Below are 23,195 nucleotides of genomic sequence, written 5' to 3'. Positions count from 1 at the left end.
CAATGTGATTTAAGAAAATGAATGCAAAGTTGATTTTAATTTTGTAACTTCTGCTTAAATGCACATCCATATTATAATGAGAGAATAATTCTCAAATCTTCATATTAATTACCTTACGTTGAAGGTGTGGTTTATGACAAATGTATGGTTTGGTCTGTGGGCTATATAATAGCTATTGGTCTTCTCATTACTAGCAACCTTGAATACAACAGCAAAGAAAAAACAATTCTCCCATTATGAATAGTTATGTTTATTTTTTTTATTTTGAGCCTGAGAGTACAACACAAAATTAGGATCTATAGATTATGTTTTTCGGTGATGGTAAACAGAAACAATGATGCAGTTGTATCATGGGAATCTGAGCGCTATAAAACCGTCACACTACGGGGCGTTTAAAGATTTAAGGAAATAAATTTACTATCTCGACTCTGTAATTCTTCTTTATTCTTATATTTCGGTATTGTAATTTTGAATTATGTTCTTATTATTCTTTACAAATATCAGTTGTCCTATGGTAGTAAAATAAGGTTCTTACATACTCTCCCCATACTCCATAGCACAATGGCTTCTCGGAGAGAAGACACAGACAAATTGTAGAAACTGGTCTTGCTCTCCTATCTCAAGCTTCCATGCCTCCTACATACTGGACCTTATCTCTCTCCACTGCTGTCTATTTGATCAATCGACAGCCAACACCAACTCTAGAAAATGCTTCAGCTTATCAAAAGCTCTTCACTACAAGAAAACACACATGTTGCGAGGAAAATTTGCGAGAGAAAATTTTCCATGCAAACTTGCGACAGTTTTGCAACGGAATTGCAAGAAAAAATAAAACTCATGCAAATCTCTTGCAAATTTGCGAGGAAAATACCCGCTCGCAAATTTGCGAGATATTTGCGAAGGAAGTTAAAGAGTCCTCACAAATTTGCGAGAAAACATTTTTCTCGCAAATTTGCGAGGGATTTGCTAGAACTTTGTCTGTCTATCTTGTTTCTTCACAATTCCTTTGCAAATTTGCAATGGATTTGCAAAGAACATGCATGATATATGTACATTTTCACATTTCTCTCACAAAATCAAATAAAATTAATAAATAAAAACATTAATTAAAATATTTAGTGTTTAATAAGTACATTGATATATTCACGGGATAAATATTTCCCGACACTTGAACTAATATAACGAAGTACTAAACATCAAAACTCTATAATTTATACAATAAATACACTTCAACTAAATTTCTAAAAAAAATTGAAACAAATTTTCAGGTTAATTATATTTTCAAACAATAAATACAAAATGCATATAAATTCACCAAAACTATACCAAACCCCCAAACAAAACCCTAAAATCATTGACTTATGAATTTGCAAAGAATCCCTCGCAATTCTCTTGCAAATTTGCAAGAGAACCTAAGCACTGGCAAATTAGCAAGGGAATTGCAATGGATCCCTCACAAATCCCTTGCAAATCCATGTTTCCAAACTTAAACGGTTTGGGTTTCATCAAGGATTTTGGTGTAGGATAACACATTTTATTGAATCATTTAGTGTTTAAAATGTACGTCAAAAAATATTTTCAGAAATTTAATTAAATATAGTTATGAACTTAAGTCCCAACACTTAATTTGTTATTACAAGTAATTAACATCAAACCCTTATAACTTATATAACTCATATACGTCAACTAAATTTCCGGAAAATGTTAAACATACTTTCACATTAATTATTTGTTTTTAATAGAATCACTAAATAGTAAATACATATAGTCTACCGAAAAGATAGCAAAACCTCAAACGAAACCCTAAAATGCACTATTTATGAATTTTCAATGGATTTGCAAGGGAATTTTCGCAATGGATTTGCAAGGGAATTCTCGGAATTCCCTTGTAAATCGCAAATTGGCGAGAGAATTGTAAGGAATCCATTGCATTTCCCTTGCAAATTCATTTTTTTCAACTCAAAATGAAAATTTCAAAACTAGTCACGATTTAAACTCTATACAGTAAACTTTATAATGTTTGAAAACTTAAACTCTGAATCTTAAATACAAACTTATAAAACTAAATATTTGTTTAAAACTTAATCTCAAACTATATATCTATTTCCAAACTTTAACCATAAACCCTAAACCACATTTATCCCAAACACTATATCTCAAATTTAATCACCAAAATCCAAACACACCAACTTTAATATTTTAAAATTTAAACACCAAAACTTTAACATAACTAATAATCATAAACATTAACCTTATATTTAATTTTTTAAAATTAAGATAACCTTAAATCTTAAGTTTGAACTCAAATTTTCATATTTTTAAATTTTAATTTCATATCTTAAATCCAAACCATAAGCTCTAAATATAAACCATACCCCCAAATCATATATCCTAAACTCAAATTAAAAAATAAAATCATGCCACTTTTGTTAATGTGATATATCATTAACATTATAAAATTTATAACTTTATAAAATTTATAATTTTTATATAAATAAAATTAGTTAAACAATAAAAACACAATTTCTAAAACAATTATTAAACAAAAACACGATAATCTCTGACCATTGATAACTTTTGATCCAATGGCCTTAAATCAATCTTTTGTTAATCTTCGTCACTCTTTCTCATTGGTCCACATTGTAAAAGGTGGATCACTCATTATTAAACTCGGTCGTTGATAAGTGTCAATCTAAAGGAAGAAACTAATGTATTTGATTTAATATTTGATTTATCTTTTTCTTCCTTCTCTCCTCTATCGAGACTTCATGCTTGCTCTTCTCCTCTCTCGTCTTCTCTTCTTCTCATCTCATCTCCATCAATGAAAAAAAAGACAGAGCAAGCATCAACAATCGTTGGTGAGATTTATGTGTTTTGTTTCTTCTCTTACACTCCTCTGTTTTGAAATTTATTAATGTTTTTTATTTTCCAGATCTGAGAAAGTGGTGATGTGACGAGTCGGTAGTGGTGGCGTGATGAATCAGTTGTCGCCGGTGGCGAGCATGGAGGAGCGGTGGCGGAACGTGGATGACGAGGCAGAAAAGCTTAATGGCGGAGGAGGCAGAAAAGCTTCATGTGGGAGGCGGACGCGGACGAGACAAGGCGTGGTCACGTAGGGTTGGTGGTGTTAGACAGAGAAGTCGCTTGAGTACTGGTGGCATTTGCCGGAGTCGTCAAAGGAGGCGGAGGCGGAGGCGTGAGGAGTTAGGGCTTTAGGTTTAGGTGTGAACTGTATAATTTTTTTATTAGGTTAATTATTTAAAACTACTTTAATTTGTAATCCAAATTCAATTATTTTGTAAATAAAAATTATTAAATTATATATTTTAATTGTATTTTGTGATTTTCTATTTTTAATTTGGATAATGTAAATAAGACTGAAAATTATATATATTTTTAATACTTAAAAAAATTGCGTAAATCTATTGCAAATTTGAGAAGAATCATTTTTCGTTGCAAATTTGCAACGAACCATATTTTATCGCAAATTTGAGAGGAATTTTTTTTCGTCGCAAATTTGCAACCAACCATATTTCATCGCAAATTTGCGAGGAACTACTTTCCATCGCAAATTTGCGAGGAACCACTTTTCGTCGCAAATTTGCGTGAAACATTTTTCTCTTCCAAATTTGCAAGGGAATTGCGAGCGTTTTCTATTTGCGAGAACGAATTTGCGAGGAATATGTTTTCCTCGCAATTTCTTTGCAAATTGCGATTTGCAAAAGAATTGCGAGGCTTTTTTTCCCTTACAACAGAGTTGTTTTCTTGTAGTGCTTCCACGGTACACCAAACTACACCAAACTAAAGAGTTTTGGATGTCTCTGCGTCCCATGGATCAAACCATACAATCATCACAAGCTGGAGCCAAAGTCTAAACCGTGCATATTTCTTAGCTATTCTCTTCTCAAAGTGCTTTCCTCAGTCTTAAACCTTCATCCTCTCGCATCTTTGTCTCTCGCCATGTGCATTTTGTAGAAAAAGCCTTTCCTTTCACCTCTTTAACCTCAACTCCAGTCAAACTCAAACCCACCTCCAAATTGGTGCTCGCCAGTCACCAGAATCTCGGTTCCGCCTAGCGATCCTCCATCATCAAGTGTGCCCCCAGGTATGGATACTATGACCTGAGAACAAGTTAATATTGTTCCTCGGCCACCATCTGCTTCTTCTTTGTTGTCGCAGAACATAGATCAAAACAGAGGAGAACCTTCCAATGCTGCATCACCACCAGCTTAACCAGCTGCTTCTCCTCAACAAGAACAGCCACGAGCTGAAAACACTCACCGCATGACCACAAGAGCCAAGAACATGGTCTTCAAACCCGCGAAGAAATTCTCTTTCGTGGTGAACAAGAAAACCCTTCTTCCAACTGAGAACGAGCCAACAACACTGCTACAAGCTCTAAAAGATGAGCTATGGAGAGGATCAATCAGTGAAGAATTTGATTCACAGCTACGCAACTACACCTCGCAACTACACCTGGAGTCTAGTACCAAAGCAACCTGAGTACAACATTGTTGGTTGCAGATGGGTTTACAGAATCAAAAGAAAAGCTGATGGAACAATCGATCCCCGCAAATCTCGCCTAGTAGCTAAAGGTTACCATCAGAGACCAGGCGTCGACTTTCAAGACACCTACAGTCCGGTTATTAAGCAGCCAACAGTTCTCCTTGTTCTTGGTCTCAGTGTCTCTCAAAACTGGCCGTTACGTCAGCTGGACGTAAACAACGCCTTCTTACAAGGGACTCTCACGGAAGATGTTTACATGGAGCAGCCACCGGGATTTGTCGACAAAGACAAACCAGACTACGTGTGCAAGCTCAACAAAGCCATCTATGGCTTGAAACAAGCCCCTCGTGTGTGGTACATGGAGTTACACACGTTCTTACTTGAATATGGATTCAAAAACTCCCTTGCTGATGCTTCACTTTTCATTCTCCATGTCCACAACATCAAGCTCTATGTCCTTATCTACGTTGATGATATTATTGTCACCGGCAATGACCCCAAACGTGTCCAACAGTTCATTGACATTCTGAGTCAACGGTTCTCCCTCAAAGACGTCGGCGCTCTATCTTATTTTCTTGGCATAGAAGCACAACGATCAACCTCTGGTTTGCTCCTGACACAGCGCAAATACATCAATGACCTGCTAGGCAGTGTTCAAATGTCTACTGCTAATCCAGCATCATCTCCGATGGTACCAACTGATCGTCTACAACTAACTTCTGGAACTGCTCTATCTGATGGCTCTGAGTACAGAATGGTAGTAGGCAGCCTGCAGTATCTTCACTTCACCCGGCCAGACATCTCCTTTGCTGTGAATAAGTTATCACAGTTTATGCATAGGCCAACTGACTTGCATTGGCAAGCAGCCAAGAGAGTCCTAAGATATCTTGCAGGAACTCGAGATCGTGGCATTTATCTACGCAGCAACACAACTCTTGCACTTCATGCCTTTTCTGACGCTGATTGGGCTGGAAACAAAGATGACTATACCTCAACTAGCGCATACATTGTATATCTTGGCTCAAATCCGGTTGTCTGGTCATCAAAGAAACAAAAGACAGTGGCACAGAGTTCAACTGAAGCTGAATATAGATGTGTTGCAGACACGGCTGCTAAGCTTCAATGGATAGTTTCGCTTCTTCAAGAACTTGGCGTACTCTCATCAACAGAACCTGTTATCTACTGTGACAACGTTGACATCACTTATCTCTGCGCCATTCCAGTCTTTCACTCAAGAATGAAACACGTCGCCCTTGCTTATCATTACATTCGTGAGCTCGTTCAATCAGGCTTTCTCAGAGTCTCACATGTCTCCTCCAAAGACCAACTTGCTGATGCACTCACCAAACCAGTTTCCCGCGCACTCCTGGAGACACACTCTTCCAAGATTTGACTGTCTTCCACTCTTCCATCATGAAGGGGCATATAGAGATATACACAATCTCAATCATATCTCCTAATATGGCAATCACATATTCTCTCATTACTATATGTATATACGCTTAGGGCTTCTGTCTTGTACTATAAAACCTCTTCTGTATTCACGTTAATAATACAAAAAACATTCATATAACTCTCTACATTAACAGGTCTATGTAATTTACTTTTTTAGTTTATAAGTATTTAGTTAAAAAGTATGTTTTTAACTACCGTAGGTTTTGCTAATAGTTATCACTATAAAATCTTATGCTTATGCTCCACCAATACCAGCATAGTGTTCGACTACATATCGTATTGAAAAACAAAAGAATAGCAAATTTGCAAGAAGAAAAATATGAATAGTTTAAAACATAAGAGATTACGTAAACATTCACAAAACAGTGGTTTTATTCATGTTTTTAAATTATATAATTTGAAGCAACATCATGATATAGATGGTTTCGTTTATTTTGTGGCTATAAATTCAAATTTTAATGAAGATGAAAATTATCTAGACTTTAATAATGTTCATAGGGTTCATCAAAAAGAAAAAAATGCTTAATCAAATATATTGCCTGATGAAAGAGTGTTTGCTCTTAGGTCTGACTGATAAAGGTAATACTAGTATTGTTTTTGGAAATTAATATTTTATGTTATTTTAAATTATTAATAAACTTTTATTAGGTTATTACGATGATGGTGTTCTTTCCTAGATTTATTGTGAAACTTTATATGATTTGGCAAAAAAAAGAAAATTATTAGTATCAAGCTATTATTTATGTTGTGTTTTCATAAAGGAAAAATTAAAGCTGTTTCTTATTAGAATACCACTTTCTTAAAATTTATTGCAACAAGGATGAAATGAGGAACAAATATAAAATAAATTCTAACTTTTTGAGCGATATCAAACATCTAAATTTTTTTCTTAAACATTATCTAAACAGAAATTTCTGCAAAACCATTTAATTAAAGTCAAACTAGTCAAAATAGACTAACATCATCATTTCTTTAATCTTAAAGAAATTTTGGTAAAAAATATCTATCGATTCATTAAACAAATAACTAAAATATTGATCCGGCTAAAAGATTCCTACAAGACTAAAACTAAGATGTTGAAATTTTGGAATACTTGGAAAACAAAATCGTTTTGATTGAATTGGTGTTAGTTGATACCATTGTAAGTGTTGTATTTTTTTTTACTTTTTTATTGATTATATAATGAAAGAATTACTCTCACAGACACTTTATGTCTTTCTATTTACTACATTAGACACTTTATGCTGGAAACACACTTTTTGTGTGGTGAATGGCTAATTTGCTCTTCAATCATATTTTTCTCATGTTACTTCATTTAATCTGAGCTGAACTGATTTTGTTTCTTTTCTTTTTTAATTTTTAAAACTTTATAACTTTTCCAATCCTAATTCCAGCAAAATACATTCTTATTATTTCCTATTGATGCCAAAGATACTCAACCGTGATTAAGCTCTTCCACGATCTTCTCTTAGTTTCAGCCCTTGACCTCCATTCACCATCGAGCCGTGTCCTGATATGCAATCTCACCTTTGTTGTTTGCAACCTACTCAATCGTCACAACTCGCTTCCTCACTGTTGGGGTTAAAATCGGTCACGGCGGAATCAATGTCTGAAAGTCCGTAAAAATCGGCATGAACATTTTTACGAAAATTAATTTTCGTAAAGAAATCTTTACGAAGAGCCTTGCGGTAAAATCTTGTTCTAATCTCAATCGAACCACTAAATACCGATTGTCTGAAGGCAACAGACACGTATCCAAATCGGCCACAGACAAGCTCAAGTATGGCCATCGGACCACGCACAAGCCAAGCTCGGTCGCTACGTAGCGACCAAGCTCCAGCCAAGCTCGGTCGCTACGTAGCGACCGAGCTCCACCCAAGCTCGGTCGCTACATAGCGACCAAGCACGTACATGGCTCGGTCGCTGCGTAACGACCGAACTTTCCCAAAACGTCGATACGACACGAATCCATGCATTCTCGTCTACTCTTTAATGCTATCTCCCGTAGGCCATGGCTAAACCATTCTTAACAAGTGTAAGCTTCGCTGCCCGACAGTATGGAGTACTGACCACACCGAGGGTGGTGATCCCTAGGTTGCAGCACGTCCGGTCGTTAACTCCTCGCGCTTCCTCCGCTTACCTCCGTCGCTTAACTATTAATATGTCGCTTACCCGCCTCCGCTTACCCGCTTCCGTCGCTTGTTATCTGCTTCCCTGTTTCTCATCACTCGAAGTCATCAGTCAAACTTTATGATAAAAACCGCGGAAAGTTTGTTTTTAACGAAGAAACCGCAATAAACGTTTCGAGTCAAAGACGGCCCAAAGAGGCCTAAAACGCAACTCGAAGCCCACTTACGATTTTTTAACTGAAAACCCATAAGCCTTATGACGGTTTATGCTTGGTTCGAAAGGCAAGATAAATGTCAAGCTTCCACGGATAAATGTGAAGTTTCCGAAGATAATCACGAAGATCGGGAAAATTGGAATATCTCCATTTTCGAGCTATGACGGCTTAAGGGCAGAAGGGAAAAGACGCAAACCGACCTAGGAGCAAGTATATAAGGAGTCCTAGGCGAGAGGCAAAAAGGGAACTCTCGGCATTTAGAAACTTTGAGGCATGATTCTCGACATGCTCTGTTTCTATTACTGGCACCCGATTACCAGACGAACGTGCACAAGCAGTTCGATCTCTTGGTTCACTCTTGAACTACGTTCGGCTTGATCCTCGAAAGGGGTACGTAGGCAGCCTTTCATAAGTTTCAGTCCGAAATCAATCAAAACCGATTTCATATCTTTTTGTTCTTCTGTTATCGAGCTGCGACTCAACTAGGTTTAAGGTTTTAGGTAGCTAGAGCAAGGTAATTCGCTGACAGCTCTTGCGGCCGAAGCTTTTATAGTCTCTTGTAATGATCGCAAAGCTCTTACGCGGATTCGAAATAAGATCTACCTTTTCTATAAATTTGTTTTGTTATCTTTTCATATTTTCCGCAATTATTTGGTCACTTGTCGTTGGCTCTCGCAGAGAATCCGGGACCTCAGGGAAAGTTAGGGTTTCCTGACTTTCCTCCGATTACGGAAATCGACGGTGTGAATTTTGGTTCCCACAGTTTGGCGCTAGAAGGAGGGGGTACGGATTACTCTAACTCATAGCCGCAAAACGCTTGATCAAAACAATGTCTGGAAATACGAAAGACAAAATCGCAGTTCGCAACAACGCTGGTAAGACAACTCCAGCCGCCACTGCGCCTATGGCAAACGCTTACGCAAACGCCACAGTTCTTGAGAAAATCGAAAATCTTGCCGCGACTTTTCGCCACAGGAAGTGCAATGAAACGAGCTCGCGATTTCTCTTTCTAAACATAAAGGGAAACGATAAATCTTATCAAACCCCGTAAGTTTGGCTCATTACCGAACTAAAGAAATCTCAACATGTAAGAGTTTTACCAAAACACGTTTTCCGAAAACTTTTCGGAAAAGTAAAACTTCCTCTCCCCAAAACCGCAGAAAAACCCTAGGTTAATCGTGGAAAAGGGAAGCACAGCAAATAGGGTACATAACTCGCCGCTGTACTTCTTCCGACTATCTTGCGGAAAAACCCTAGGTCGGTCGCAGAAAAAAGGAAGCACATCAAATCTGGTACATAACTCACCTGTACTTCTTCCGAATATCTTTCGGAAAAACCCTAGATTTATCGTATAAAAAGGAAGCACAACAAATCGGTTATGAAACCCCCACTGCTGTACTTCTTCCAAATAACTTTCAGGGAAACGAAGTTAATTTCTATAGAATCACCCGAAACCTAAAACGCCTGACGAAGACTAAATAAAGCAAAACGGGAGATCGTATCCCCACCGCTAAAACGTTTTCTGAAGCCTAAGGTTTCGTAAGAATTCAAGTATGACTTCCATAGTAACAAATTCCGCGAGTTGTCGATGTTTGTCACCTAAATCTTACTTTGAAAAAACTTACTCGAAACTTCAACGGATCAATCCCACGGATATGAGAAAAACTTCTGATTAAGTTTGGTTGCAATAATTATCCTCGTCACGGTTCTCGTACAACCAAAACTTGAAAACTTATTTACGGAAAAAATCTCGTAAAATTATGCTCGACAACATCTCGCGAAATAACCTTTGCAAAATTTAAGCTCGACAAACCTTTTACGAAACAACTTTCGTAAAATTAAAATCGATAACATTGTGCGGAAAAACTTTCGTAAAATTAAACTTGATATTATTTTTCGAAAAAAGCTTTCGTAAAATTAATGTTGGCAACATTTGACAACCTTCGAAAGTCTAACAACAATCGTAGAAAAATAATCTCGGATAAGGAAAGAGATGGAGCGAAATCCGAAAATCAAAATTTGCCCATCCGCCTCTCTCCACGGTCTCACCATCCTTCCTCTCGCGCCTTGATCTGTCGCCAAAATCTCATCACCTGGCAAACCTTCCTGATCATCCTTGGCACCTCCTGATCATCCTTGGCACCTCTTGATCATCCCTGGCTATTCCTAAACTCTAAAAAAGTTTTCGACGAGATGCTCATTCGCTTTTGTAAATCCAATGATACTCAGATTGAAACATGGATCACGAAAACCGCAAATATTGACAGCAGCCTAAACACGGCCTGGAAAGCAGAGGAGTACAGGAAGAATCTATATTCTTTCAATTCGAAATGGGCAGACAGACACGAAAAGAGTAAGGGAAAATGAGCAAGCAAAACGGAGAAGAGGCTAACCCGAATCTTCGAGAGAACTAAGGTATTTCCGACTTGAAATCCGGCTTGGAACTTTCGTAGGAAATTACTAAGAAATAGAAACGCCTTTAAGACTGTCGTAGAACTTTAGGGAACTTCAAACATAGGTGGATAGTCTAGCGAACTAAGTCTTAGACGATTTTTTCAGTCCCGGTATATTGTTCCATGACTGTTCTGCCAGATTTTGCAAACTGATCTAAACTCTCTGAAAATCGAGAAATGATCGCCACGCATATCCAGCTCGCCTCTTAACGAGAGAAAAAACTAGAGACACGAACGTCGTCTTAAAACCGATTCGTTTCTAGCGATTTTCTTAAAACCAACATATTCCAAGTCGTCAACCTGGAAACAACCAAATCACAGTCCCAGCGTCGTTTTTAAATCGTCCCGGATTATCGGTCATTTGAAACCTCGAAAGAAGAAACGTACATAACTCTTCAAAGTATCGGTTCAACCGTTTTCTTTCGTAAAAAAAAAGGGGGAGTAGGTACATATACTATACTCGTATACTCTCAAACTTCAAAAACTTTTGCAAATCGTCAAGAAAACACTTTCTTCAAAGCAAATCGTCCCAAGTAGGCAAACGACAATCTAAAATTCGTCTAAACGCTAGCAACATATCCAGACGATCATGAACATAATCTCAAAGACTACACAACATTTCTTGTCGCAATCATGCGTACAGAAAGCCTGTACCAATATCAAACTGAAACTTGACGATTAGCCAAAGTCTTGAAGCCTTTTCCAGCTTTAATTAAAGCCATTTTCGTATAAAAATTTCTACAAGAAATCTTCAAGCATCAAAGCATTTCTGTCAGTTTCCGTTGAAACCAAGTGAGTCACGGAAAAGCATCGAGAACATTTGTGACGAAGAAAACTCGAGAATAAATGTAGCATCGGGCACATTAAAGGGAACACTTTCTTCCCGATCGTTGGCTAGATCTACCTCTGGTTGACCAATTTGTTCCAGAAACGAATGTGTCATGAGAATCCTCTAAAAAAAACCAATGAAAAACGTTTAGCGACTAGATCATAGTGAAATAAACTTTGGTAACACTCCATGAGTAACTCCAAGCAACTTTCACCTAAGATCGAAATCACAGCAGAAACGTTTCTCGTAAAACCCGCAGAAACAACGCTACTTTGACATGTGTATACATATCACCAACTTACAATCTTCGTAAAATCGGTCCCCAATACTTACATGAAAAATCCTTCGTACAATCAGACCAAGTCTTACGAAGAAACTTTTGAAAGTAAACATAACTGGTTTTACGAAGAAGTATATTTTGTATAGCAAACACAAAGCTGTAAAATCTGACTTTGAATGACCAATATAAAGAGAGATCTATTCGCATTACGATTTAATAGATCTCGTATTTTAACCATGCGGCTCACTGGCTTCAGCGTTTCGTTCCCCTCGGTCACATCCGAGCAGGCAATCGTCCCGCAACTGACTCCGCACTGGTTCTGTATCAAACCTCTTAGGCTACGTCTTCCTCAGACAAAATCGAATCAATTTTCATAAGATTATAGGTAAAATTATACGAAACATTCATCGTATAACTGATAACTAATGCATATAATCGTTTTCTATAACTATCAGCCATCTTAAGACGGATAACTCTGGCAAACTTGGCCTATCAATCTCGACAAGCGCTTTTTGGCCCTCGGTCAATTACGCCTTCCAGTAAAGGTCCAAACCAGAATTTGCCATCCCCTTTAAGGACGATCGTAAGCTAACATGACCTTAAATGTCAAAGTACCATGGTCTAATCCTCAACCTACAACATCCTTGGCTATCTGAGTGAACACATCCTTCACGCCAAGCCAAAATATTTGAGAAACCATCGCTCCATCACTTAACGGCTAAACGACAATCTACGATTTGTCTAAAAACGTCGTGAGACTATTAAGAGAATAATTATCGTATAACCCACTGTCGGAAATCATATGATAAATTCTTCGTAACGAAACTCAGTCCTAACAACCAAACGGTTAACGGAAAACCAAAACTTGTCGACAATCGATCAAGTTTGATACATTCCATAATTCACTTTAAGCCCGCTATGTTTTACCCATAATACGCGGCATGTAAGGAAAAATTCGTAACAAAACTTCTAGAGCTATACGAAACATCCTCAAAAATGCACAAAATAGATCTCGAAAGGCCAACACTTCACAAAGCACTATGAAGGAAAACACTTCTTCCCATGGACAAATTTACGCGACCCCTCAGTCCTAATTCCTCGATCGCAAATCAAATTATTAGCATCCAAACAGGAACAAGAATTTTGGCTGCGAACATCCATAGACAGACCAGAATGTTTCTCAAACACATGGCTAACACTAAACCCTTGCAATATCGCGAAACATCTTCAAGCCCGCGAACATTTCAAGCACGAAACACGGTACACGAAAGAAAAAAGCAATCTTCAGCATTGCGAGACGTCGCAGACGCCTGAAGAACCATTTTTCGACAAAATTACCGTCCTCGATAAATGCACCTTCTTGGAAGACCAAACAGTCATACATACTAACATCTTCTCAAACACGTATTCTTCGCGAAGACTCAAAAACGGTAATATCTATCGATAAGTTTGTTGCTGATCACAACAAACTCTTAACGTCCCAAACAAACTTAGCCATCTCGTAGAGATAGCTCTCATACACCCGACACAAGGGTAATAATGCTATATAAAAATCCGAAATTTTGGTCAGCACTTTCGGGAGACTTAAAAATTGTCCTCGAAGAGATGCTCGATTCCTACCATACAAGTCACGTAAGCCGAGAACATATCGCGGACTTTAAAGCGGGATGGAATCAGGTCGAAAATGATACGGGAAACATAAGTCGAAGTAGTCATCGCACCCCCTAAAGCCGTGATTAGACCTAGGTATTGCCCTAAACCCAGCACACTGGTCTCTAACATCTCTAGGCATAGTATCAAACACCATGATACGAGATCCCAAAATTTGTCTCTTGGCCAATATTCGAGCGTCTTCAGAAATCCCGCAAGTTTACACACTGCGAAAAACTCTCGAAACAGATCACGGAAATAGCAGTTCACACAGAGTTGGATTACGAGATAACAACTCGTAGTCTTCCCACTACACACATATAAAATGCCATCGGCAGCAACACGCCTGATAACCTCTACATATAAACTAGACCGTAAAGGTCTCGCTGGAAAACTAGTCATAAGAACCTTAACTCCAAGACGAACTACAAAAGGTTTGATCCCTTCAACAAGGGTACGTAGGCAGCCGTCATAAGGCGCAGCCCCAATCTTATCGCGTTCCACTTTTAGAAGAGCGAGAAGACCACTTACCACATACCTTTTCAACCATTAATTCCGCCTAACTCACGCTAGAAGCTCATGGTTCTAACGAGCTGGGGGGCTAACTGTTGGGGTCAAAATCGGTCACGACGGAATCAATGTCTGAAAGTCTGTAAAAATCGGCATGAACATTTTTACGAAAAGTAATCTTCGTAAAGAAATCTTTACGAAGAGCCTTGCGGTAAAATCTTGTTCTAATCTCAATCGAACCACTAAATACCGATTGTCTGAAGGCAACAGACACGTATCCAAATCGGCCACGGACAAGCTCAAGTATGGCCATCGGACCACGCACAAGCCAAGCTCCGTCGCTACGAAGCGACCGAGCACGGACACGGCTCGGTCGCTACGTAGCGACCGAGCTCCAGCCAAACTCGGTCGCTACGTAGTGAACGAGCACGTACACGGCTCGGTCGCTACGTAGCGACCGAGCACGCACACGGCTCAATCGCTACGTAGCGATCGAGCTCAAGCCAAGCTCGGTCGCTACGTAGTGACCGAGCACGTACACGGCTCGGTCGCTACGTAGCGACCGAGCACGCACACGGCTCAATCGCTACGTAGCGATCGAGCTCAAGCCAAGCTCGGTCGCTACGTAGTGACCGAGCACGTACACGGCTCGGTCGCTACGTAGTGACCGAGCATATACACGGCTCTGTCGCTATGTAGCGACCGAGCACGTAGATGGCTCAGTCGCTACGTAGCGACCGAGCTTGAGCTGAGCTCGGTCGCTACGTAGCGAACGAGCACGCACACGGCTCGGTCCAAAGAGGCCTAAAACGCAACTCGAAGCCCACTTACGATTTCTTAACCGAAAACCCATAAGCCTTATGACGGTTTATGCTTGGTTCGTAAGGCAAGATAAATGTCAAGTTTCTGCGGATAAATGTGAATTTTCCGAAGATAATCACGAAGATCGGAAAAATTGGAATATCTCCATTTTTGAGCTATGACGGCTTAAGGGCAGAAGGGGAAAGGCGCAAACTGACCTTAGAGCAAGTATATAAAGAGTCTTAGGCGTGAGGCAAAAGGGGAACTCTCGGCATTTAGAAACTTTGAGGCATGCTTCTCGACATTCTCTGTTTCTATGACTGGTACCCGATTACCAGATGAACGCGCACAAGCAGTTCGATCTCTTGATTCACTCTTGAACTACATTCGGCTTGATCCTCGAAAGGGGTACGTAGGCAGCCTTTCATAAGGTTCAATCCGAAATCAATCAAAACCATTTTCATATATTTTCCGTCTTCTGTTATCGAGCTGTGACTCAACTAAGTTTAAGGTTTTAGGTTGCTAGAGCTAGGTAATTCGCTGACAGCTCCTGCGGCCGAAGCTTTTATAGTCTCTTGTAATGATCGCAACGCTCTTACGCGGATTCGAAATAAGATCTACCTTTTCTATAAATTTGTTTTGTTATCTTTTCATATTTTTCGCATTTATTTGGTCACTTGTCGTTGGCTCTCGCAGAGAATCCGAGACCTTAGGAAAAGTTAGGGTTTCCTGACTTTCCTCCGATTACGGAAATCGAAAGTATCGGTTCCTACACTCACGTCCACAGCTCATCTCAGACCTTCTTCGTGACCTCCGGTGAACCGTAAATTGAAGCCGCCATTGCTCCAAGCTCAAGATCCCCTTTGACGAACCTTGGATTCAAGTTATAGCGAATTCGCACCTTTAATCCATGTAATTGTGATAATTTATAAATATCTTGATCTTCCTCCTCCTCGTCCCTATTTCCATTTTATCCGGTAGTCTTTCTCTCAGATTAATAATATAATTAATTCTGGAGATTGTTCTTTATTTTTTCTTTGCGTACTTTTTCTGCCAAATACGTATTGTTCGTAGTTTTTTTTTCTTTTGTTAATTCATTTGATTGTGATTTTTTTGTTTGTTTCTCTTCTTCGATGCATCAGTTTTGAAGCAAGGTTACGTGTTCTTAGCTTTGATTTTTGTAACCTGATGATGTAGGCAAAATTCATTTATTTAGAACTAATTAATTTCAGTGACATGTAAATTTAATTGTGAGATAGATTAGTTTGGTTCGTATTTCATGTTTTGTTCATATGGAGCTGGATAAGGAGGCGGTGGTTATGGAGGTGGATACGGAGGCAGTAGATACAGAAGTGGTGGTTACTCGAGAGGAAGAGATGGTGGTGGATACGGTGGAGGTAGAAGGCGTGAGGGTGGGGAGATGGAGGTGGAAGTGCCGTGGTGGATACCGGAGTGGAGGTTGGTGGTTATGGATATGGTGGTGGTAGATACGGAGGTGAGTGGTGAGTGGTGGTAGATGGTTGTGGATGCATTGGTGGTGAAAGAGGCGAGGGTGGAAACCGCGGTGGAGAAAAAAAAGAGCAAACCTAGAAAAAGTAAAAAATAACAAATTTAATGAACAAACCAAAAAATGAGCTAACGAGTTTCTTCCTTGTCCGACTATAAGCAATATACTTAACTCACATATAGGGTAAGCATGTCAAAAAAACACCTCGATATCATAAATTGTGTCTTGCAAGCATGACGTGTCCAATTGTGTAGTCAAAAAGACAAAAGTATCTAATATAGTAACTCACTCTTATATAATTTGGTATCTATATTATTAAATTAGAAGTCATGATTTTTTTTATTTGTGATTTTTTTATTTAGACCATTCTTAGAAAATTTATTAAATTTTACGTAACTTAATTATAATATCTTTTAATATCTTTATTTTTATTTAAAATACCAATAAATATCTTAAAAAAATCTATAACAAAATCTTTTAAAAATCTTTTAGAATATTTTTAAAATATATTTTCAAGATTAGTTAATTAAAATTTTAATTATGACAAAGTATAATTAAATTTTTAATTATCACAAAGTAAATTAAAAAATAATAATTATAAAAATGATTTAAATAGTATTTTAATAATAATAACAAATTTAAACTGATTTAATTTCCAAGATTAAATTTAAGAAGTATTTTAAAAGATGTTTTTAAAAAGAAATATTCATTTCTATTTCTAATTTAAAAATAAAATTATTATCTATTTAGCATAAAAATTATGACTTATTTTATATGTGATTTTTTAATTTAGACCGCTTAGAAATCACACCTTTAAATGTTTTTACCATGTAATACAACTAATTTACACCTCCTTTCATAGATGAAACATTTGATCTTTATTCATATCGTATACATAAGACTTTATTATTATTAACGTCCGTGTATTCTCCTAAGTTAAAAAAAACAATTTGGTTTACTATTTAAACAACTATACAAAATTGTTTTAATTAATAGCTATATACCAAATTTTCTACTATGTAGGTTCAACTTAATTTAGTTTCCATATATATTTCAAGTTTAGAAATAAAAAAAAATTATGTAAATCAGTATCGTTACATAATAATGTTTTTAAAATAAATTTTGTCACAAAAATTAAAATTTATTTTATAAATTTAATAATAATAAATTAATAATATTATATACCACACAATTATTATTATAAAATTAAATAATATATAACGCCAAATTATGTTAATTCAGTGGTATATTTTATTGCATAATCTAAAATATTTTACTATTAAAGAAAACCCGCACGATCGGACGGGTCAAGATCTAGTTAATCACTTATTTTTTTAATTAAAAAAATTAGGAGACTAGGATTCATGCTTCTATTGATGAACGTTCGCTTGGTAAATTATGATCTAAGTTATTTCAAAGATATTTTTTTGTTCTAAGTAATTTACAATCGGGGGCTATATTATATAATATAGAACAAATCATCACCCTTTCAAGATAAACTTCCATAGAACAATCAAAATCGCTCCTTGCGATGATTGCTCGAAGGAGTTGAAAAATAGTTATTTCAACTATTTTTAAAATATTGGAACATCAATATGAAAACAAAATCTTAATTGATGAGTTTTATATATCATGTTGTGTTTTTATTGATGTATCCAATTTATGTTTTCATTTTTTACAACTTATTTATTCTAATGTTTTGTGTTTTAGAAATTATTGGTGAAGTTGTAAATGTTAGACCTTTAATTTTTTTTCAACTAAGTTAGAATTAACTTTTCGTGACACAATGTAGGTTTTATTCAGCATTTAGTTTAACTTTATATTATTTTATTTTTATAACATGATGTTAATTGGAATCTTTAATATTTAGTGATACATGTTTGACATGTACATTGTGACCTCATATGCAAAGATGTATCAGATTTCTTTCAGCGTATAATGAGACATGACGATATGTGTTGCTTGATTTGTTTGTGTGTGAGAGTACATAAATATTGTTTTTATGACAGTTTTTACGATCTAATTTAATGATAACTAGATCCTAACCTGCGCGTCAGCGCGGGTATGAATTTTCAGTTTTTAATTATTTATTTTATTAAAAGATGTATGTGTAAAATTCATTCATATTATATTCATTAAGTAAATATTTTTTTTTTGCATCTTAAACTATCTATTTTTTTACGAATGTGTGATATCATATAAAAAAATATAAGAAAATGAGTATACATACTTAATTAGATAATTGTAAAAACATAAATTTTTTTTTCGTTTGCGATATCATATAAATAATGATCCGCCCAGTTAACAAAAATCATGATTTTTTTTATGTGTAATTTTTTTTTATTTTGACCATTTTCTTAAAACTATATTAAATTTTACATATTTTAATTAGAATATTTTTAATATCTTTACCTTTTTATTTGAAATGCAACTCAATATTTTTTTAAAAAATTATAAGAAAATATTTAAAAAAATATTTTTAGAATTTTTTTGAAAAATATGAAAATTACATTTTAAATTAAAATTATCCTAAAATATGATAAGTTTTGATGTAAACGAAAACTCAAATTATGTCAAAAATAATTATATTCAATGATAATAACAATTTAAATTGATTATTTTTAAAAAAATACATTTACAAAAATATTGTTTGAAAGATAATTCATTTCTCTTTCAAATATAAAATGAAAATATTATAATTAAATAATAAAAAATATAAATAAAAACCATAAATTTAGCAAATGACAACTGAGTTATATTATGCTAAAATTTTATTTTTAACAATTTAGCAAATGACAAATGAGTTATGAGCAAATAATGTCATATAATTTTTAAAAACATAGTCATTCTTAAATATTTTTTGAATAAATAAATATTTTTTTATTTAATCAACTGAAAATAATATCCGTACAATTGTGTGAGTCAAATTCTAGTTTTATTGATGCATGTTATATATTAGTGCTGTATGTTTTATGTAACATTTTAATGATGCACGTTTTTTAAAATCTCCATTATTAAAATTATCCACGTAAGGATAACTCATGAGTTTTTTTTGTTGATTAAATGACATTATGTCCAAATTTATTTAAGGATATTTCATTAAGATAACTGAAAAAGACAAACAATAAAATAGGAAGTTTAAATTCATTTAAGCATATTTCATTAATGTAACTGAAAAGACAAGTAATAAATTAGGCAGTTTTATTCGTTTTAGGATATTTCATAAATGCAACTGAAAAAGACAAGCAAAAAAATAGGGAGTTTAATTAATGAAGTAAGAACATTTTCAAATGGGTACTTCTCTTTTAATAATATAGATATATGATTGCTTTAATGATGCATGAGTAACTTTGTATGTCGTCATTGTTGTAGATCCGTCATGGAAATCACAGGTGAAATGTATCACTGATTTTATCAAAATTATCTGCATTTTTCTACATTGTGGAGAACATGTATCACTAAACTAAAGACGTTTTTCTTCATATTCTTCTTTACAACTTGAGATAATTGCGCTTGCACTTGAACCACCAAAAAATAAACCTTAGATCTTTTGAAAGATCTAGCATCTACTTTTTATTCAGAACACTATATAAACAAAAAAAATGCTCTTAAACTACCGAACTCGAGCCAAAAATGTCAAAATTAGAAAAATATCACTGCTCTTTGGTATTATAAGCAACTATGTTAAAATCAGATTCAATCAAACAAATAATTCAACTTCCAAGTAGAAGAATCATGTATAAACCATAAGAAAAAGAAAGCCACACAATAAGAAATTGAAATAGTTAAAGAAAATAAAAAAAACACATATTTTAATTAATATGAATTTCTTTTATGAAAAATATATATTATCCGCACAAGGTGCAGGCCCACGCCTAGTTGTATATAATAAGCATATTTTTATGTTTGCTTTTAAATTTTTTATTTTATTTTGGGTATATCAGAACCAATCGGATATAACCCGAATCCGAATGATATATAATTACTTTATGGGTTTTAGAATGTGATACAAAACTGAATCAAAACCGATTTATTATATTTGATTCCAATCCATACTTACAAATTTACCAATATGGGACCTAGGACATGTTACAAAATAGAACCGAAATTCAAAAAATCTGATCAGAACCCGAACGAGTATCCGAACGCCCAAGCCTACATGCCTTTATAAATAATTTCCCTCATTTATTTATAGTTTTGCTTTCCGGAGATGGAAAGGAAAATTCGCTTTCCGGGTGCATGTAGCCTGATGGTAAAGGGTTCACGGCTGTGAGTTCCGCTATCTAGGTTCGAGTACCGGCCATCATCGATTAAAATAAGGTGAAAAAGGTGGTTCCTCTAGATGCTATCGGCGGACTCCCCGGCTTAGCTCCGGTGGATAGTCATTAGGCGCTAGTCGGATCTCTTTCGAAGGTATCCGAATATCAGGATCATCAAAAAAAAAAAATTACATAGGAACTCAAATCTTATCTACTAGTTACAATAGCTGAACTTCTTAAAAACTATTTCTTTAAGACGAACAAATAATCAAAATGATTAAATAGACGAAACTGTGAAAGGATTATATATATCTTGTGAGCTAATATATCGTGTAGCCATATGAGGATCAAAAGCAGGATCTGAGAACTGAAGAACGCATGCTTGTAATTAAAAACTTCTTATTCCATAAATAATCTTGTAGAATACATAATCCATGAATTATAAATTTTTATAGAAAGAATTATTAGTACATATTGTGGACACTGATTAAAGCAAATAATGAAAAGTCTTATCAAATATGACCAACTATTTACAAGGAAAGCGAATTTTCCTTTTCATCTCCGGAAAGTCATATTTGAACTCAACCCCAAAACACTCCTTTGTGACCTCTATGAATCTAAAGTGCATCACTGCTTTAATACAATCGGGGATTTTTGTTACGTCGGACATACAAGGTATAGGCTTAGGAATTAACTCATTCTCTGATTGATGTGCCAGTGCCGATGATGGAGTACGTGCAAAATCACTTCTTTTCTCATATGCATCTCCTTGTAAAGATACTGATATTATGATCATTATCAAAGCAAACATGATCGTCGCCCACTTTCTTTGCATGTTTCCACTCGTTGTTCGATATTTGTGTATATGATTTGATTTTGTCTCCAAAAATTTGTTCCTCTGTATTTATAATCCTTTTATCCGTATATAGCTGGTTTTATTGGACACTTTTATTCGTTCATCTTTGGTACATGCATATAGTACATTTTGTACAATTTCATTCATATATATTATATTTTTTGTTAGATTTAGATTAATTTTTTTGTTATATAAATTTGCTTACTGAATATATATGTAACGACCCGATTTCAGTTTCGGAATTTGTTAGCAGGCTAAGTCCAATGCACATATACAAAGGTCACTTGTTTTGTCTATAAATACTCATTCCCAGCTTTGTTTTCTTCTCCGGCATAAAAATAAAAATAAAAAGTTAGAAGAAAAATAAGAGAGAAAGGAGAAAGAGAGTTCTAAGAAGAGATAAATAGAGAAAGGTGAAATCTTTGTGGAAGCAGAGCCACCGCCGGAGATCATCGGAGTCACAGCACCCCAGGGTCACGCCAGCTTCGTCACCACTGTTCACGGTCGTAGGTAACCGCCAGAACCGCCATGCATTTAAGCTTTGTTTTTGTCCGTTCAGTAAATCGGCCATATCTCTCTAACCATTGATAATCTCGCGCATGCAAAGCCACAATCATGTTCCTAACGTCGAAGCCGTAGCCACTGACCACGTCATAATCGGAGTTTGGACGAAGCCGCTAGAGACTCCAAAACTTTCACCTCTGCGCGCGCGTGAATTACACGGGCCGCCGGCGGCAATCATCACCGCCGCTGCTGTCGCCAACCACCTCCGCTGGACTTCCGTCCGACCGCCACTTCACCGCCGCTGGACCACCGTCGGACCACCACCGCCGGACAACCGCCTCGCCGCCGCCGGGCCGCCGTGACTCGCCACCGACGGGCCGCCGTGACTCGCAACCGCCGGCCACCGTGACACGCCGGTGACTTGGTGAGTTAACTCGTTGACCAGTTTAAATCGATTTAGATTCGGTTAGGTTAAACCGGCTGGTTATTAGAAATTGATTTTGGTTAGGATTTAACCGGTTTGCAATTAATTAGGATCTGGTTCAATTGAATTCGAAATCGGTTAAGGGTTAACCGGTCGGTTAGGTCAAATTGATTTCTGGTCAAGGGTTGACCGGGTTGAGTTTTGACCAGCGGGTTGACTTTTCCGTAGACTTTGACCTGATCTGTTTTTAACCGTTGAAAGGCGTTCTGACTCGAATTTTTGCCTTGGTTTCAGATTTAGAGCCTATTTAAGCAGCTGGATTTCATAGATACCACTTCTCTATATTGCTAAGGTGAGGGCTACTCCGATTAAATCCCGAGCTAGTTTAGTACTACCGTTATGGAAAGTTTAGTTTCGAAACATGATATGTCTCTGTGAATCTAGTCTGTTCGACAGCCTTGCTTGTTTATTATTGTTATTGATTGTTAAACCGAAAATAGGATAATAGAGGGTTCAACGGTTGATTGAAATGATTGATGTTAAGAATTGTTATATATATTATATATACGAGTCCATGTGTGGAGATTTGCGGGGTGCAGAGACGTCTATATTGCCTGCCATGTTTGAGGAGATTTGCGGAGTGCAGAGACGTCTGTTCTGGCTGCCATGTTTGTGGAGATTTGCGGGGATACAAAGACGTTTGTACTTATGACGCCTGATTTGCGGAGGTACAGTGTGGACTACTGTACTAGCGATGCCTGTAGAGTTATATACGTATATCCTTATGAGTAGAATGCGGGATGCAAAGATTATCTAT

At 36.4% G+C, this 23,195-nt stretch overlaps 1 protein-coding gene and 1 long non-coding RNA gene across 2 annotated transcripts; one reads left to right on the top strand and one right to left on the bottom strand.

Annotated features, from left to right (window-relative positions):
* The first annotated feature begins 1,382 nt into the window (after positions 1-1,382).
* LOC106351258 lies at positions 1,383-3,343 on the top strand. The gene is made up of 2 exons (XR_001271229.3): positions 1,383-2,858; positions 2,933-3,343. It is a non-coding gene; the product is annotated as an uncharacterized LOC106351258 (long non-coding RNA).
* Positions 3,344-19,639: 16,296 nt separating this feature from the next.
* Positions 19,640-22,296, bottom strand: LOC125583576. Its single transcript, XM_048750741.1, has one exon. It carries the CDS (start codon positions 21,427-21,429, stop codon positions 21,121-21,123), a length of 309 nt encoding a protein of 102 aa, XP_048606698.1. The 5' UTR covers positions 21,430-22,296; the 3' UTR covers positions 19,640-21,120.
* Positions 22,297-23,195: the final 899 nt, after the last annotated feature.

This window comes from Brassica napus, chromosome C3, assembly GCF_020379485.1.
Source record: "Brassica napus cultivar Da-Ae chromosome C3, Da-Ae, whole genome shotgun sequence".
Lineage (NCBI taxonomy): Eukaryota > Viridiplantae > Streptophyta > Magnoliopsida > Brassicales > Brassicaceae > Brassica > Brassica napus.
The sequence above is the reverse complement of the archived record's forward strand: the minus strand, read 5'-3'. Positions and strand labels throughout refer to the sequence as shown.

Bases quoted from the DNA above. Each gene is read 5' to 3' on its own strand.
- LOC125583576 (XM_048750741.1), bottom strand. From the start codon at position 21,429: ATGCAAAGAAAGTGGGCGACGATCATGTTTGCTTTGATAATGATCATA.